This window comes from Mesoplodon densirostris, chromosome 1 (genome assembly GCF_025265405.1).
Source record: "Mesoplodon densirostris isolate mMesDen1 chromosome 1, mMesDen1 primary haplotype, whole genome shotgun sequence".
Taxonomy (NCBI): domain Eukaryota; kingdom Metazoa; phylum Chordata; class Mammalia; order Artiodactyla; family Ziphiidae; genus Mesoplodon; species Mesoplodon densirostris.
Window position 1 is genome coordinate 135,745,469 of NC_082661.1, and position 19,484 is coordinate 135,764,952.

General features: G+C 32.1%; 1 protein-coding gene across 1 annotated transcript in view; it reads left to right on the top strand.

Moving 5' to 3' along the window:
• Window positions 1-977: 977 nt before the first annotated feature.
• Window positions 978-19,484, top strand: part of TECRL (trans-2,3-enoyl-CoA reductase like) — a 98,244-nt gene continuing 79,737 nt past the window's right edge. The window contains exon 1 of the mRNA XM_060090651.1: window positions 978-1,211. Within this exon, the coding sequence (XP_059946634.1) occupies window positions 978-1,211 (234 nt within the window). The remainder of the gene's footprint in view (window positions 1,212-19,484) is intronic.

Sequence of the window (19,484 nt, forward strand, 5' to 3'; positions counted from 1 at the left end):
TAGATATTTATATTTCCCCATCTACTATTGTAGCCATCTTCCTTCTCATGTTTTCATTGAAAATAACATCCCAGAATATTTTCCTGTAATATTCCTTTGAATCAGTGACACTATAGTTTGGATTTTTGTCAGTTCTTCCTTCACCAGATTTACAGGTCTCAGAGTACCTGGAATCTTTCACAAACCCTTCTTTCCAGTTTGTTTATCACTTTTCAGTGTTCATTCTGAGATTATTTGAATTTGCTATAACCTAGTTTTGTGATAAATGTGATGTTTAGTACTGATTTTGTATATAAACTTAATGATCTCCTTATGATATAATGTGCATAAAAATGTTAAAATAAGGTTTACTTCCTTTTCGTTAAATTATAAAGTTCCTCTCTATATATTCCAATCTCATAGATGATTTGCCATTTTTCTACTCCCTGTATGGAATGAAGAACTTGTCTGTTTTCTATCAGATGTATATGTGTGTATTCAAAACATGGCACAAATCTTTATCCTAGGCAGCATTTACCAAAAAATGTGGTTATGTAATAATGTACTAGGTATTTTAAAATCTAACTATAAGATAGCAATAAACTAATTTTAAATACATCTACATGTGAATGTGTTAATAACAATATATATGTTTAAAGAGTAGTGTATCCAGAATTCAGAGATAAAACTCTTGTATTCTTTTCTTACTTTGGAATTTCAGATACTACTGGCCATATTAAGAAGCAGAGATAAAAGGAGAAAGCTAGAAATAATTCGAATGCTGGTCAAGTAATCTACATTGCAGCAATTCACAATAGTGTGTTATATATAGAAAGAGATCAGTCATTGTTTTCAAGCCTGCTAAATAAAACTGAACTCTTGGAATTGCATGCCACTTGACCTTTCCAGGTTTCACCAGCAGTATTTAACTTGTTTGAAGGGAACACACTTGCAAGTGTCTCCCGTTGACAAGACAGATTCTCCTGGTAGTTCACACAATGTTCAAAAGGCACAAGTTCCTTGCTTCAGCACGCAAGAGAGAATTAATTTCCCCAGGAGCTACACGGTCCATACTGAAGAATGACCTGAGAAATTTTCACTCTTTGTCGCAATTTATACTCTCAGCAGGCCCTCTAAAATCAACTCCAGCAGTTAAACATTCAAAAACTACTCACTTTGAGATTGAAATACTTGATGCTCAAACCAGAAAGCAGATATGTATTGTGGACAAGGTGAGTTTCATTTATTTATTTAAACTTCTCTTTTTTGCCCCAAAGATTATTGATCACTTGCTTAATGCTGATAAGACAATACCAAAATGTATCTCTGGATTTTAATATTAATTTTAAGATGAGTGGGATGGATACTTCATAATATACTTTAAAGTACACTTTATATACTTTGTTTCAGTAGAAAATATTCACTGAATTTTCATATTCAATTTAAATGGTAGCCAATAATTATTAGGTTTTGGTTTTCCTCCTAACATTGGCCATTGGCAGGAGGTAAAATTTTAGTGCTCACCTTCTCAGCCTACATGACAAAATGTCTTTCTCTTCATGCACTTCCTTGCATATTCAAATTTTCATAGAGTCTTAATAGTGTTTGTAGAAAACATCAAGCAAAAGGCCCCAAAGTTATTAAAAGTAATATTTAGCATATGTGATAAAATCTAGCCATTTGAAAATTATTTATAATTGATCTAACTGTCTTGAAATATAACCATTTCACTTTTTATGAAAAGTTAACTCATTTCAAAACTACAGTGTTTAAGTTCCTAAAAAGAATGTCTTGCTTAATATGCTATTCCTCTATATTCATATCACATATCAATGTTTCACTAAGGAAAGATAAGATATATACTTCCTAGGTTACAAAATTAAAAAAAACAAATATATGTGTGTATTGTAGATATACATGTGTATGTACAATATTCCAGTCATTTTCAGTTTTTCTAAAGTTTGAAAAAGCATTAGTATTTCAATTTATTATGAGAAAGATTGACTTTTTAATAAGACATATCTTTATTTTGCTTTACAGACAGGTTGAATAAGTTTTTTTCTGTTGTTCTAAAATTAAAATTCAATCACTGATTCCATTTATCTATGCTCTAGCTGTGTTTCTAGATAAGAGGAAAAGAGAAGAAATTGTTTACTTGCTTTTAATTGCCAAGAAGATAATATATACTTTCTTATTTAGTAATTATAACACTATGACCAGCCTATTACTCATGTAATATTAACTTTTATTTACATATGAAAATGAAAAATACAAACCTTTTACAAGTTCATGCAGTTCGTATGTGGAAAAAATGAAATTCAAAACCACTTCTTTGTAACTCTAAATCATATTCTTTTCTATAGTACCACTGGGGTCAGGTATAAATGATAAATATGAATTATGTATAATAGACCTTTAAATTACAAACTTCAGGCATGTTACCATTTAAGTATCTCAGTAAAATGTATTTTTTATATTATACAGGAATAAGACAATTTTTTTAATTGAAGTATAGTTGATTTACAATGTGGTGTTAGTTTCAGGTGTACAGCAATGTGAATCAGTTATACATATACATATATCCACTCTTTTTTATTTAGATTATTTTCCCATATAGGCCATTACAGAGTATTGAATAGAGTTCCCTGTGCTACAAGGCAGGTTCTTATTAGTTATCTATTTTATAAATAGTAGTGTGCATATGTCAATTCCAATCTCCCTATTTATCCCCCCCCCCCTTATCCCCTAGTAGCCATAAGTTTATTTTCTACATCTGGAGAATTTTAAAAATAAAATTATCATCCAGAGGTTGTTGATATTTGCAGTTTCTCACTACTGAAAATTTAAAACTTACAAGGAAAATACAATGAAATGAAGGGGAATAAAACAATAAGTGGAATAGATATTATACTGGTCAAGGATTTCCAAAGACCAAAATTCTAAAATGTGGCTGGTTGTGTCTTTTCTGATATGTGTATAAATGTTGACACAAAATCTACTTTAAAGTAATGAGAAAATGTTGGGCTACTAATTATTTTCCTAGTACATTTAACATTTTTGAGATTTTATTTGAAGCTAAGACATGGAGCTTTACATTTTTAGGTATTAATTAAACTGCACAAAATTTAAGCATGCAGAAAGTCATCATTCTTTCGAGGTAAGGATTTGGTTACACTTGAAGAGTCCTGGTACTTGCATCTCTAGTGGCAAACCTTTAGGGAAACTCAGTAGGCTAACTAGAGGATTAATTTTGGACTCCTCACAGCCTTTATTGCACAATCAACAACATCTGATGTGCAACTTACTGCATCCAAATCTCTGACTTGTCAGCAGCACAAATTTTGTTTTGTCTTGTTTTAGCTTTGTAATTTGGTAAACTATCTCATAATAATGGCAAGACATTTAAAAGAAAAAAAAAATCTGGATTAGTTTACTTTTTTTTTTTGCTTAATGATTGTAAACATGAGAAACATTTTGTTTGTTGTCCAATATATTGTTTTGTTCTTGGACAAATTAACAGCTATATTAAGAGTAAGGTCATGTTAATTGCCTCTCATTAGACTTGGTTCTACCCAGTATACAAAAGAAGTGTTGCTTATAACTTAGTCCCTGTCTTTCAGTAACTATAATGTTATAAAGTAGTCAAAGTTGAAGGTCATATATTTTGGAACTAAGTATACCTGGACTGAATCCCTGCTACATCAGTCATATTTATCAAAGGCTTGGGAAAGTCACTGAATTGCTGATCCCCAGGACTCTTATTTAGAACATAGGTTAATAAAATCTATTTTGTAAGCCTATAGTTAAGAGTAAGATATGTAACACATTTAGCATAGTGTCTTGAACATAATAGGGAAAATAATTTTTTTAATTTAATAATCACTTGGAAAGAGAAATTTAATTTGCATACTAATCCAAGAAAAAATAAGTGATGAAACTCGTGATACTGGCACAGTCTGTAAATTTGACTTCTTGACAATTACCTATTGACATGATCTGGTATAATACTTATGTTAGATATGAATTTTCAAATATGAGTAGGATGTATGTATTTTAGTAATATATGCTGATCTCAGAAATTTTGTTTTCATCTACATATTATAACTTTAACTTCAGAATGGACAAAGTATTTACTCAAGATATTCATAAGATAAAAACATTAAATGAATTCCTTGGATTAAAGAAAACATATTGAATCATGTTCTTTTACTTACACACACACGCAAACACACACCCCAAAGAACCACAAATCCTTCTATTGCTTTCATTATATTCTCCAGCTTCTATCCCATTTCTCTCCTTACTTTCATTGCGTTCATGTTGTCTGTACACATTTTCCTCTTCTCATTCTATACTGAACCCACTGTATTCAGGCATTTGCCTCTATCACTCTCAGAATATGAACTTGCTGAGGTCACCAAGGGGCAGTAATAAATACCTTGCTAAATCCAAAGGTCAGTTCTCATGCTTCACGTACTTAGTATATGGGCAACATTTGCCACTGCTAAACACATCCTTCTACTGAAAACATGTTTGCTCTTTGAGTTCCAGAATAACACACACATTTTTTAAAAAAACCCACATCATTGGCTTCTCCCTTTTCTCTTGCTGCTTCTTCATTATCTGACTTCTTACGTGTGGACTGTCACCAACTCAGTCATCAGGACTTTTCCACATCTTTAGTCATTTACTTTATGGAGTCCTATAGCTTTAAATATCATCTGCATATTGATGACTCATAAACATAAAACTACAACTTATTCTTTTCCCCTGAAATACAAATCCATTTATCTATGTATGTATCTATCTGTGTATTTATCTATGTATCTGTGTATTCATCCATCTATCTATCCATCTACTTGTATGTTTACTAGGCATTTCAAACTTGGTGTATCTAAAACTGAGCGCTTGGTCTTCCCAAAAAAATTTTCTACAGGGTTTTCCAAATCAACAAGTAACAACTACATCTTTCAAATAGCTCAAACCAAACACTTAGAGGCACCATGACTCATCTCTTAATCTCACAACCCACATACAATCCATCTTCATGGTGATACTTTCAAATATATCCAGACTGAAAAATTTTCACCACCTCTAATGCCCACATTCCTAAATCTCCTCTGCTCTGTCCTTAGCGCATTCAATATATTCTCTACATAGCAACCAGAACTAGCCTGTTAAAATCATGTCAGATAATATCATTCCCTACTCAGAACTAGTCAGTGTCTTCCTTTAGGTCTTTACTTACCTGTCACTTTTTCCTTGGGGCCCTTTCTTACTACCTGTGTAAAATTGCAAAATCTGCCAGTATCCTCTATGACTCTTCTCTGTTCTACTTCTTTACTAACACTTATCACTATTTAACATACTGCTTATTTTCCTTTTTTTCATTTTGGTTATTATTTGGCCTAACCCTATTATGCCAGTTTCATAAAATCAGGGCTTTGGGTATTTTCACTCCTGTATTTCCAACATTTAAAACAGTGCTTGGCCCAAAGAAAGTGTTTAACCAATATTTACTGAATAAATCGATGCCTGTTCAAGGGATATATGGATTTGACAATGCACTCATGTTTAGCAGCGACAGTTTTTGGATGGAGGAGTATGATATTTGAAAGTACTTTTTACTATTTTCTAAATCTAATTATCAATCAAATAAATGTAAATATATTCACAGAAAAGGACATTTAATTAAATCATTCCACTGAATGCCCAAATTCCTCTTGGCTTGCTCCCAACAAAAATGTATAGAATTCAACTTTGTACTGTGTATAATTTACTAACAAATATTAATGTTCTGATTACAAAGGCTAACAAGCCCTTCATAAAGAAGGAAATGCAGATGGGAATATTTAACTGATGTAGTTATTTCCCATGAATAATTAAAATAATATAACTATAAAGAATGATGAAAATGGAGAGCAGATTTTTTTTAAATATTGTTAAATATCACCTTAATTATTTTTTGGAACATCAAAAATGTATATGAAAAATAAATTTTAAAAATTTAACAGTGTAAAATGGAATAATTTCCAGTTGCTAACTATTCCTGTCTCACTTCTACTTTTTAAAATGTCAGAAGCTTATCTAGTGACAAGTGGATGATTCAAGAGCAAGGAAAGAACTCTAAAATGTTAGAGTTGATAAACATTTCCAATATCATCACATTCTTTTTTCGTTAACCTTTTCTTCAAGGAACTTGACCTCAAGAGCTCTCTATCACCTATATATTCTAAGTAAAAATTCTCAAAAGTTTTTTAAAGGCTTCTTATGAATAAAATAAAGTACTCAATAATTCTCCTATCCTTTTAATGATAAAAATACCAATGTTCACCAGAAACCTGTAGAGAGAATAATAGGGTAGTGAGATTTCATAAAAACTGTACTTTTAATACTTCAGTTAGAAAATTTGAGAATTCTTAATGTCTGAGTTTGCCACTTTTAATATTTCACCTTGTGCATGTGAGTTAGCATATTTATGCCTTAATTTGCTCATCTGTAAAATGAGAATAGCACCTGCCTTAAAATGGCCTAATGGCAGTTTTCAGAATTTCATGTATAAGCAAGTAACAATATCTTCTTTCTCTTCCATTACTCCTCTTCTTCTTCCTTCTAATCTGTTTTTTATTCCTCTTTTCCCCCTCTATTTTGTTACTCTCTTCTTCCCATTCCTGTCCCTTTTCTCCTCTCCATCCCCATCCCCGTCATCCTATTTCTTATGACGCAGCATGATATAATTGAAATTTATGGCCTTTGGATTTACATAGACTACAATTTTAATATGTCTGGCCTGCTTTTTCTTTTTCCTTGGATATGGCCCAATACCTCTGCCCCTTATTATCTTTTAGAAAAAGATAGAATAAATCTTTTATAGAATAAAAGGATTTAGATATTATTATTCTTCCCCTGTGTAGATGAAGAAAAGGTGGCACAGAGACTTGAAAAGAAGAACTTTGTGTGTGTTAGAACCAAGCTTTGAACCTGGCTAATACACATTCTGTGCCTTGCTCTTAACTATTATACACTATAATGTGAAAGATTAATGACCTCCATTAGCCAAAATTCTCATGTTCTATTTAATTTCATGATTAGGGCATCTGACTTCCAATACAATGTGTTTCAGGACAGAGGTAGGAAGGATCTTAAGCATTCTATTTTATATATATACATATAAAATAGCATTATTTAATATTCAAACTTAGAAATTAAAAATATTTTAAATTCCTTTTAATAATAAAGACAAAATGTGCTCAAATTTTTACATCATTAAAAATTAAGAAATTAAAATAAATAGTTCCTCCCAAAAGAGGTAATTAATGTAATCATTTTCTATGAACCCAGAGTATCCCCAATGTGAACCTCTCTTTTATATATACTTGAGAATTTCATAATACAGCATGTGGTTCTAATTTCAAAAAAATCAGTGTTTAATATTATCTGCTCTGACTTATATTTCTCTCAGAAAAGGTAGACCTTTTATATATATTTGGTCACGATATATAGTCCAAATATATAATATGATGAGAGACAATGTGGTCAAATTGTTTATGCTCTGAAGTCAGATATATTTGTGTCTGTATTTGAGCTTTGCAAATCATTAATATCTTATCACCTTAACATAATACTTAACTACTCTGAGTCTTGGTTTTCCAAGTAGGGTAAATCACAAATCAAAGTAGGGTAAATATCTATCTTCCAGGAGTATCTAAGGATTTTATATTTATATGCAAAATGTAGCACCTTGTCTGCCACATGGTTATTTTTCTGCTAATGAACATTGTATTTTAGATAGTGGCAATATATTTTAAAATATGATTATTCCATTAAAGTGGGAAAATAACTGAATTGATACTTTTCTGTTATGACTATAAAAATTTAGGCATTTTAAAATGATAGTTATTATTATCCCTTTCTGAAATGATTAGGAAGCATTAGAATTAGAAAGCATAGTCACAGGGATCCATCTTTGTAGCATCAGTTTCTAGAATTCTATAACCAACTCTCATACTCCAAATAATATGCGTTGGTTACTTATACTATGTTATACCATGAAAGATACCAATGGATAGACAAACATTGCATGTCAATTTAATAGTAAAGAAAAAAATAAATATACTCTAGAAAACTATTCATGAGTGTAATTTATAAAACTAATATATAGTATTACACATAAACAACTAAATTATGTCTATATTTTTCTATTTTCCAATTGTATCACCATCTAAGAAAACTGTTTTTGTTTACAGTTAAGCTAAGAAGATGTACTTGCATCTTACTTTCTGCTGTAAAATCTATGTAAAGCTATGTTATTTGCATGGCTACATGATATGAGCTCAAAGGTTTGGAGGCAATCATTGTTTGAAGTGATATTACCCTTAAAAAGTTTACAATTGACTATTATCAAGTACCTACAAGAATATCTTGCAGGGGCATAATCCTAGAACAGCACCTGCCTTCCATTTCTCTCTTCCCCTCCTTCCTACTTTCCTTTATCCCTGTTTTTCTTCATATATGTTGAAGAATACCAGCCTTCCAGTTGGTAGGCCCTTTAATAGACACTAGGAACATCAGCATAGAAACCAATCCAAACCACACAAAATCTTTTCCCTCTTCTTCCAATGTTCACCATACTGTAATGGATAATTACATGTAAATAGTCCAACACAAGATAATATAACCTAAACTAAAGTAGAGGTAAGAACAAGGTGCTGAGCACAGATGGATGATTTTTTTTCTTCTATTGAAGAAAGCGGCTTTAGAAATCTCTTCCAGTTATAAGGAGTCCCAGCACACTGAAGGATCATCCTGAGGATGGCTCTAACAGTAAAGGGCAATCTCCTAAAGTAGAAATTATCTTCTCTAAATGCCTTAACATCCTCGGCCTTTCAGGCTTTAACTGAAAGCATATTGCTATAAGCACACCTCTGGATAATTTAGGAAGGAAGGCAAAGATGAACTCCCTACCTACTTAAGAACTTCAAATGTGCACACTTTTCAGGCTCTATACCATTAGTATACTATATTTTATTAGTGATTTTTTAAACTGACAGTCATTAAATAATTTTCAATCCCTGCTGATCTACTGGGATTCAACTAAGTAAACTGAACCCACCAGTCTGTCACCATATAAAGCCTATGAATGTCACACACATTTATTTTCCTATGAGAAGTTACTTCTCTTTTACACAGATTTATTTTGAACTGCCTACTACATCTAGCTAACATATATTTTATATCAGAATTGATCTTACTCTTAAACCAAGGAATGCTGTATTTCTGACTTCTTATAAACTCATCATTCTAACATCATATTGTAAAAAGACCAAATTAATTATTACCTCTCCTTTTTTTCTTATTGCAGTTTGTTTTCTCATTACACATTTTTACTGCCTCCCAAATAACCATGTAATATTACTTCATGTTGGGTGTCTCTGAATTGTAATTATTGGTTATTTGATTTTTTAAAAAAATTAAAATGTAATGTAGTTAGTAATATCTTTTTGCAAGACATTTGATGAATTACTGCCTAACTGAGCCCCTTACTTGTCAGTACTGATCTGTGTGCCAGTAAATATATATTTATTATCTGCTTCTCATAAACTTTATTTAATAAAATCCTGTAATAGTCTGAATTTAATTTAATCGTAACTTTAACATAGAATCCTGAGGCAATCATTCAGATATAGGCTACTACATTTTTATAGATAGAAAAGTTTCAAAAAGCTCTCACTCTAAAATCCCTGAGAAATTACTTTTATCTAAAGAGCTATTTTATGTAGAATTCTTTTAACTTTTGACATGATAAGAACACAAACAGCAAGAATAGCCACAAACGCTGAGGTGTTGATTGCTAAAATAAAACTGGCTTTATTTCAAACTGGGAAGAAAGAAATCAAATAGGTTTTTTTGTAATTATAAATAAATAGATCCATAAATTTACTTGTTTGCTTTTACTTTTCAATTGGCATTTCTGGCATTGTATAGACATAATGTCTTCCTAGGCATTTGTTGATAATAGAATTCAATAACTTAATGCTCCATGTCATAGTTTAAGTATTTAAGTACAATTTGGCTAAAATACCTAATTTTCTAGTTAACTGATATTGAGGCTATTCTGTATTATACTAGAAAAAAATCTGGACTCAAAGGTTAGCTTTGCTTCTATACAGAAACACACTCATTTCCTCTTTGCCTGATTATGGCTCTTCAATTTACACATACTACTTATCACTAAAATGATGTATAATGCGTATGTGATGGGATGTGCAGTTTTTCCATATCTTTTTATTGCCTCAAAGTTATTCATTTGGGAGGTTGAAGAGGCCAACAATCAGCAAATGACTGCAACATGATCAAAGTGTCCCCATCAATAGAGAATTCACCTATGAATATAATTATTTAATGAACTGATGGAGAAAGCCTCACCTTAGCCAGTTTATCAAGCTGCTGACTCTCTAGAAGCTCTCCTTGTTTTTACTACATGCAATCAATCAGTAAGTCACTTCATTCTATACACAGTATATCTCCTTACTGAACTGTACCCATCCTAGTTTAAATTACCATCATCTCTAACATACAGACTGATCTACACTCTACATGATTCTTCACTGAACACCCACAGTATATGTAGCAAAACAGAGTAAATATATTATATATACTAAAAATATACTATTTCTATCAGATGTAGTTACAGCCCACAGAGTTTCCACAATATTGCTAGGTGAAATAGAATTTGGCATTTGTTATTGCAGGTGAAATAGTTTTGTTATTGCATTATCACTTTGTCACCTAGAGTCTGTTCAATTTACAGAAGCCAGAAAACATACGTCCAGAGGTAGAATTCCTTACCTGTAAAATACTTCTTATTCTTTTGTTGTGGTGCATTTAATGAAAACATTTTACATTTAAAACTGTCATTTGGGACTACGAATTCTGTGCTTGCCTTTTCTACATTTAAGCCTGTGAAATGAGTGTACTCTAGAAGCCTATGCCCTGCATAACTATTGAAGACTAATTTTTCTAGTTTCAAAAGAAACTAATAGTTTCAAAAAAAAATGTTAACTGTACAACAATGAGGAGAATGATAACGTTACCGTGCCTAATAGCTACCACTTCTGGACCATGAGGAACAGAGACTAAACTGCCTGACATATGCAGTGGGGAAGGAATTTTGATTATTATTCGCTATCATGATTTTGTGGACATTATATATAAGATCACACTGGTGATAGAGGTAACTTTGTAATTCATGTAACAAAATAGTTGATCTTATATTTAGTTCATAGCTGATGAGCTGACTATATTTTATTTCTGTCATGTGCCTAGGAAACTAATGTATTTCTTGGTCAATGATGGAAAGCCTATATCTTATGTAAAGCAGGGAAAATGAATTATATTTCATATTCTGTCTCCCCAACCTGAAAAAAACTAAATTTTCTGGCCTCCCTCTCTTCTCTCCTCCCTCCCTCTCTCTTCTCTCTCTCTCTCTCTCTCTCTCTCTCTCTCTCTCTCTCTCTAGCATGTATAAAATAATGTTTGAAATATATATGCAACATTATATCTATATACCTATATCTATCTATCATGAGAGTAAAATAACATGCACTGTGTATTCTTACTTAAGACACACAGAGAAACAATGGAAATAGTGCCTGGTCTTCTAGAATATTCTAGATAATAAAATTTTAATCATTTGGACACTGACTTTAGAAGCATTAAAAGCATTTTTGGTTTCTCAACATCCATGGGTAGGAAGTGGGCTCTAGGAGAGCAGGTACCTTGTCTTTTAGTTCATAGGTCTCTGAGTTGCATAAGTATATAATTCCTCACATCGTTCAGACATCTTGGACATTGAGATTGATACCATAATTGAAAATAATTTTTCATTGCTTCTGTGAGGACATGGTGTTGTATTTTGAGTAAATGATAGGGATGAGTAAAGGATACTCACGAGTAAAGGATAGGGGACCAACTATTTGATCAGAAGGTAAATATTAAACTCTGGTAAATATTAGTATTGTTTATTAAGATTTTTTCTTGTTCTCACACAGAAACATGGTAGAATTAAACTTCCAACCTCTTCAAAGTAACGGATTTTGTTCTGTGAAATGAGAGTGAAAGAAATGTATTTATTTCCTGAGGGAAGCTTTGAAAGCCTAATCTAATTTCACTACCATTTTCCCCCCTAAATTTTGCCTTGGAAACAAGCAATTTTCCATATGTTGTCTGCTATGTCAATATAGATCCCAGACTAAGGAAAATGCAGAGTAGTTGCATCAGTCAACCTGTGGTATACATGTAGTGCATGTGAAAACATAGCATATGTTGTTTCAAACCAATGAGATTTGCAACACAACCTAAACTATTCTGACAGGTGCATTCAATGAACTTTGAATTAAAGATGAGATTCATGATTTTGTCATTTCAATATTAGCGATCCTTTCATCATTAGAAAAATATAACAAAGAGAAAGAGAGAGAGGAAAAACAGTTATACATATATATATATGTGTGTGTGTGTGTGTATATATGTGTGTGTGTGTGTGTAATGTTTCCTCTTCCATTTAAAACTGTAGGATTACAGTAAGGTAGGACTACTCAAACTAAAACTTCTTCATGGTAAAGAAAACCATCAATAAAATGTAAAGAAAACCTATGAAATGGGAGAAAAATTTGCAAACCATATATCCAATGAGGGGTTAATATCCAAAATATATAAGGAATTCATATACCTCAATAGCAAAAGAATAAATAACCCAACTTTAAAATAAACAAAGGATCTAAATAGACTTTTTTTTCCAAAGACATACAGATGGCCAACAGGTACATGAAAAGATTTCAAAATCACTAGTCATCAGGAAAATGAAAATCAAAACCACAATATCACCTCAAACCTGCTACAATGGCTACCATCACAACAACAAAAGATAATATGTGTTGGCCAGGATGTGAAGAAAAGGGAACCCTTGTGCACTAGTTGGTGGGAATGCAATTGGCACAGACACTATGGAAAATAGTATGGATATTCCTCAAGAACTCAAAAATAGAACTACCATATAATCCAATAACAGAACTTTTGTGTATATATCCAATGGAAGTGAAGTCATTATCTCAGAGATATCTGTACTCCCATGATTATAGCAGTATTATTTACTGAAGCCAAGTATTATTTACAAAACAGTATTATTTACAAAGTATTATTTCCAGTATTATGGAAACAACCTAAGTGTCTATCTACAGATGAATGGATAAAGAAAATATGTATATATATTGTGTATATATATATTCATTGTATATATATTCAATGAAATATTATTCAGCCTTTAAAAAGAAGGAAATTCTGTCATTTGCAACAATATGAATGAAACTAAAGGGCACTATGCTAAGAGAAATGTCAGACAGAGAAAAATAAATACTGCATAGTATCACTTATATGTGGATTTTGTTTTTAAGTTAAACTCACAGAATCAGAGAGTAGAAAAGTGATTGCTGTTGGCTGGGGGGTGGAGGAGACAAAGAGAGGTTGTTAAAAGGGCATGAAATTTCAGTTATAAGATGAATAAGGCCAGAAGATCTATTGTATAACATGATGACTATAGCTGATACCACTGTATTGTATAATTGAAATTTGCTGAGAGTACAGCTTAAATATGCTCACCAAAACCAAAAAAGTAAATATGTATGGTGATGGATGTGTTAATTGACTCACTTGGGGAGTCCTTTAATAATGTATATGTATATCAAGTCATCGTGTTGGACATTTTAAGTATCTTATCATTTAATTTTTAATTTTACCTCAATAAAGTGAAACAAATTTTAAATAAAATATTTTAATACATACAGAAAACTGTAAAGCAGGTTAATAAAATATCTTATTATACAAAGAAGATAATTCAATAAATTGACTATATTAGATACTCCACCTATTCACTGGATATTAATTTCTTCAATGAATGTTTAATGAGTACTTAGTGTATTTCTAGTAGGAGATATTGAATAAAATAGGCAGCAGAAGGGGGATGATTCTAAATATAGAAGGTTGGATCAATAGAACTCTGAAATTTCTCAGATAATGAATTTGAAAATTCATGGTTTATAAAAAAGATTCTAATTTGAAAAACTCTTTGAATATTAGTGTCATTAATAGAATAGAAACAGTTCTTGGCTTAACCTACATAGCATTCAGTTCTGGATGTTTAAATTTGTGATCACTGTCAGATATCCATGTAAATGTATTAAATATCCAGTTGTATATATAAGTGTGCAGCTATGAAAACAAGTTAGTGCTGGAGATATACACCTGAGGGTATGAAAATACATGGCATTCAAAGTCAAGAGAATGCATTAGATCAGCTTTACAGATAATGCATGTCTTATTTTTACCCAGGATGTAATGTAAAATGATGTAATGAAGGTATTGAAGCTTCATGGTTCACTTAATCATCAAACATTTTTTAGATTTTCAGGCATATTAAATAATAAATTTTTCATTGTTCTAAGATGAAATATACTCAGAATTTGTTTAAATGTTGATGAATTTGTCCATGAACATGCAATACACAGTGAAATTTGAAAAGTAATGCAATCACTTTCAGTGGCTGGCACTCTGTAGTAGCATTTATGAGGGCAGTGAGTGGGTGATGCAAAAATAATTGTAGCATCTATCTTTGTGGTTTGATGTCAAACAATTAATTAATAATATAAACTTTCTAAAGTTGGTTTTCCTCCCTAATTATTTTTGCTTGAAACTCATTTCACGTTCTCCACATTATAAAAACTGTAACATAAATCTTGAAGTAGCTAAAAAGAAGTTTATGACCATCACTTCAAAATTTGGAGTGATCTCTGATATTTTGACAGTCATTTTAAATCTATCAGGGTTATAAGATATGGAGTCCTTCCACATCAATAGGTTTAATCTAGTTATCTAAAAAAATTCCCACGAATTTTTTAACAAGTAAAATTTATTTTACAAAACAAGTAAGAGTGACTTTCAGTCTAGATTAAGCAATGACTCCAAATAATCAATGATGGAAAATAACAAAGGTTTACTTCTCACTCATGACATGCCAGTGTGGATGAGCTGTGGCTGTGCTCTGAGCTCTCTGTTCTGTAACCAGGTTGAAGAAGTAGCTCTTGTCATTGTCATTATCATGTCAGTTTCCAAGTAGAGTGAACAGAGAGAAAGCATCTTAGTTTCGGCTGCTATAAAAAGTGACATAGACGGGGTGGCTTTTAAACAACAGAAATTTACTTCTCAGTTCTGGAGGCTCGAAGTCCAAGATCAGGGTGCCAGCATGGTCAGGTTCTGGTTAGGATTCCCTTTTGGGTTGCAGACTTCCATTCTCTTATTTTATTTAGAAGACTAAACGCTCTCTGGAGTTTCTTTCATAAGGGTACTAACTCCATGATGAAAGCTCCACCCTCATGACATAATTACCTCCCAAAGACCCCCAGCTCCTAATAACATAACACTGTGGTTTAGGATTTCAGCATTTGGATTTTGGGACACACAAACATTCAGTCCATGGCAGTTGGTGAGCCACACTCTGGCTTATAAAGCTTCTGCTTGGACATTAAACATTTGTTTTCCTCTCATATTTCACTGGTCAATCTGTGGCAGAGCTGAGTTCAACATGGTAGAGATACCAATTGTTCCCTCTAGAAGGCCTGCCCTGGGAAGGACAACAAGTATTTTGAGCAATTATAAATCTACCAGAGTAAGCAGACTCTTTGCAATGAAGTTATTTATTCCAAAATTCATATTCCAAACTTCATTCACTTTAATCATATATGGAGATCCAATTTCTCATTCAAATTCTACTCACTGATTTACTTAGTTGAAACAATATTGGATGCCTGGTTTATAAGCAAAAAAGAGAAGTTACACTGTAGCAAGAGAATGAAGGGAAAAGTTAAGAAATGAGAGCCAGCTTCCAGAACATGTACTTTTCATGGCAGAATTCAGTAGCTCCCAGATGGTCATGTGAAAGCTCATAATGCCTTTTAGGACCTAAGGCTTGAAACTGACATTGCCTCATCTGTCCACATTCCATTGTACAAAGCAAGCCAAAGAGCCAAGTCCAACACAACCAGCATCACTTTCTAGAGAAGTGAAAATGAATAGAACAAATATTTGCTAAAATAACTAATATGCCACAGATATTCAGTTTCTAAGAACCATTAAAATTATCCTTCTTTTGGTAGGGCAAGAAAATTATTCAAAGTGGATGGATTTAAATATTTGATGCATAAAGAGGTAGGTAAAATCCTACATTTCTAGAAAACTGGCCACTCATAATAACTCTTTTCCCAAGAGATACTATGAATATTAAACTGTGGATTTCCTTGAATCACCAGGAGGAAAAAAACCTCACGTTTTAAGATCTTATGCAGTATAAAATTTTGGTTATATTTTTTGTTACTGTTTTTTGTTTTGTGTTGTTTTGTTTTTTGCTGAAATTCAGTTTAACTTCATTGTGCATCTTTCAAAAGCAAATACTAGGTATCTTGAATATTAAGGTTAAATATTTATGGAGTCATGAATAGTTTCAGATTTATTATAAAACTAAACATATGACATATTTCACAGTGGTACCATGTTAGTTTCATTTTTGCATATAGAGTTTGACATCTGAGTGTATTTTTTAAAAGTTAATTGACATATCTCTTTAACATCGTCAGTAGAAAAAAGCCAAAAATTAATTACACAACAGAGTTAACATCGCAGGTGATTTACAAACCTTATGTACATTTTCAAAAAGTAAACATCACCCTTCTGAATATGTTTGTAATCTGTACAATGAAATGATTGAGGGATAAATTTCTTTTCCTTGTCCTCCTTACATGATTAATGTTTTTAATAGTTCTTTACCACTTGAGAGAAAATACTCAAAAACTTAGCAACTTAAAATAAAGGCCATTTATTTATCTCATTATTCTGTTATTTAGTGATTTAGCTTATAGTTGTTCAGGAGATCTGCTGATGTCTGCTGGGCTCAAGCCCGCTGCCAGGTAGCTGGGTGATTGATCAGGGAGTGAGCTCTAGGAAAGTGTGCAACAGGGCCATGTGTCTGTCATCACTGGGGAAGCTAACTCGAGCTTCTTTATGTGAGGGTGTTAGCAGAAATAATAGAAATACATGGCCAGTCGAGTCTTAGATTCATGACTTGCACAGCCTCACTTTCAACACATGCTCTTGGTTAAATCAAATCATAAGGCTAGCTTAAATATAACGTCCAGGGAAATAAACTCTACTTCTTGATGGGAGGATCTGCAAAATATTGTGGCCAATTTTACAATCACCACAATAGTATAGAATAACATATACTTTTATTACTAATAAATAGTATATACACATGTACATATATACAAAACAAATTGATAGATACTACTAATACTAAGTCCATTATTACTTATCAGTTTCATTGTTATTTTCACTATATTTGAGCCTTTATTCAAAATACATTTCATGGCACTTATAATTGAAGCATTCATAAACATCACCTTTTCCATTTACAACTAAAAGCAAAGCAACTTTGGTAAATGTTCTTGTCATTGTCACTGCAAATCAATAAATAGAAACCAATTATGTTTTAAGCAATAATTTTTCAATGGACTATAAATACTTGCTTCTTCCAAGACTTTTTATTCTATTATCATTAGGCAATTATATCACTTAAATATGGCCCTGAAACATTTTACAAACTGCAATTAAGAAAATTCAAACTAGATTTAAAATATATCACATGGGCTTTTTATTTCCCCTTTATCTGCATTATATTTTGATGAACAGTATTATTGATGTAGAATTTTTTTACTTATGGAAAAATCACCTTTTTCAAAGAAATGAATACAAATTAATTTGGATTATGCATAGATACATTAAGCCTCTTCCCTATGATTATGAAGCTGAATGATTAATCAATAGGTAGTAGAATATCATTCATTTGTTAACTATTTTCTTCATATAGTTAGCTTTCATGTAATAATATGTGTGACTATTTGGAAAGGAATATGATTGTCATCTGATCACTACAGGTTTTGTTTTTTTATTTTTAACATAACAAAAGACACCTTTATTACTCTTATCACTTAGGAAGTTCCAAGGGTTTTAGGAGCCAGAAACAAGAGGAAGACAAAATGTATATTTCTTAATATAAATCACAATTTCACACAAACCAAAAGAGTTTATAAGAACACTTGAAATAACCCCCACTGCTACACACACCTTTTATACCTTCTTAGTGGCAATTTCACTGACACAAAGACCTACTTCATGACATATAAAAATAAGAAGCAAAGCTAGATATACACTACACCTCATGACCAATGTTTGAGCCTCCTATATTACTTAGAAATTACCCAGGTATCTAAAATTATACTTACCATTCATACTAGATTTTAAAGTTAACTAAGGGTCTTGGGAATTATATTTAAGCTGACATTACAGAATTTAATTACTGTTGCTATCAAAAAGTTTGTCAGAATTGTACTTCAGTTTAAATAAACATATAATTTTTTTCTTACTAGTTATCTATTTTATACATAGTAGTGTATCTGTGTCAATCCCAGTCTCCCAATTCATCACACCACCACCACCACCACCACCACTTTCCACCCTTGGTGTCCATATGTTTGTTCTCTACATCTGTGTTCTATTTCTGCCCTGCAAACTGGTTCATCTGTACCATTTTTCTAGGTTCCACATATATGCATTAATATACAATATTTGTTTTTCTCTGACAAACGTCATTCTGTATGACAGTCTCTAGATCCATCCACATTTCTACAAATGACCCAATTTCATTCCTTTTTATGGCTGAGTAATATTCCATTGTATATATGTATGACATCTTCTTTATCCATTCATCTGTCGATGGGCATTTAAGTTGTTTCCATGTTCTGGCTATTGTAAATGATGCTTCAATGACCATTGTGGTACATAACTCTTTTTGAATTATGCTTTTCGCAGGGTATATGCCCACTAGTGGGATTGCTGGGTCATATGGTAGCTCTATGTTTAGTTTTTTAAGGAACCTCCATGCTGTTCTCCATAGTGGCTGTATCAATTTACATTCCCACCAACAGTGCAAGAGGGTTCCCTTTTCTCCACACTCTCTCTAGCATTTGTTTATTGTAGATTTTCTGATGATGCCCATTCTAACTGGTTTGAGATGATACCTACCTAATTGTAGTTTTTGATTTGCATTTCTCTAATAATTAGTGATGTTGAGCAGCTTTTAATGAGCTTCTTGGCCATCTGTATGTCTTTTTTGGAGAAATGTCTATTTAGGTCTTCTGCCCATTTTTGGATTAGGTTGTTTGTTTTTTAATATTGAGCTGCATGAGCTATTCATATATTCTGGAGATTAATCCTTTGTTTATTGATTCATTAGCAAAAATTTTCTCCCATTCAGAGAGTTGCCTTTTCATCTTGTTTGCAGTTTCCTTTGCTTCATAAGAGCTTTTAAGTTTTATTAGGTCCCATTTGTTTATTTTTGTTTT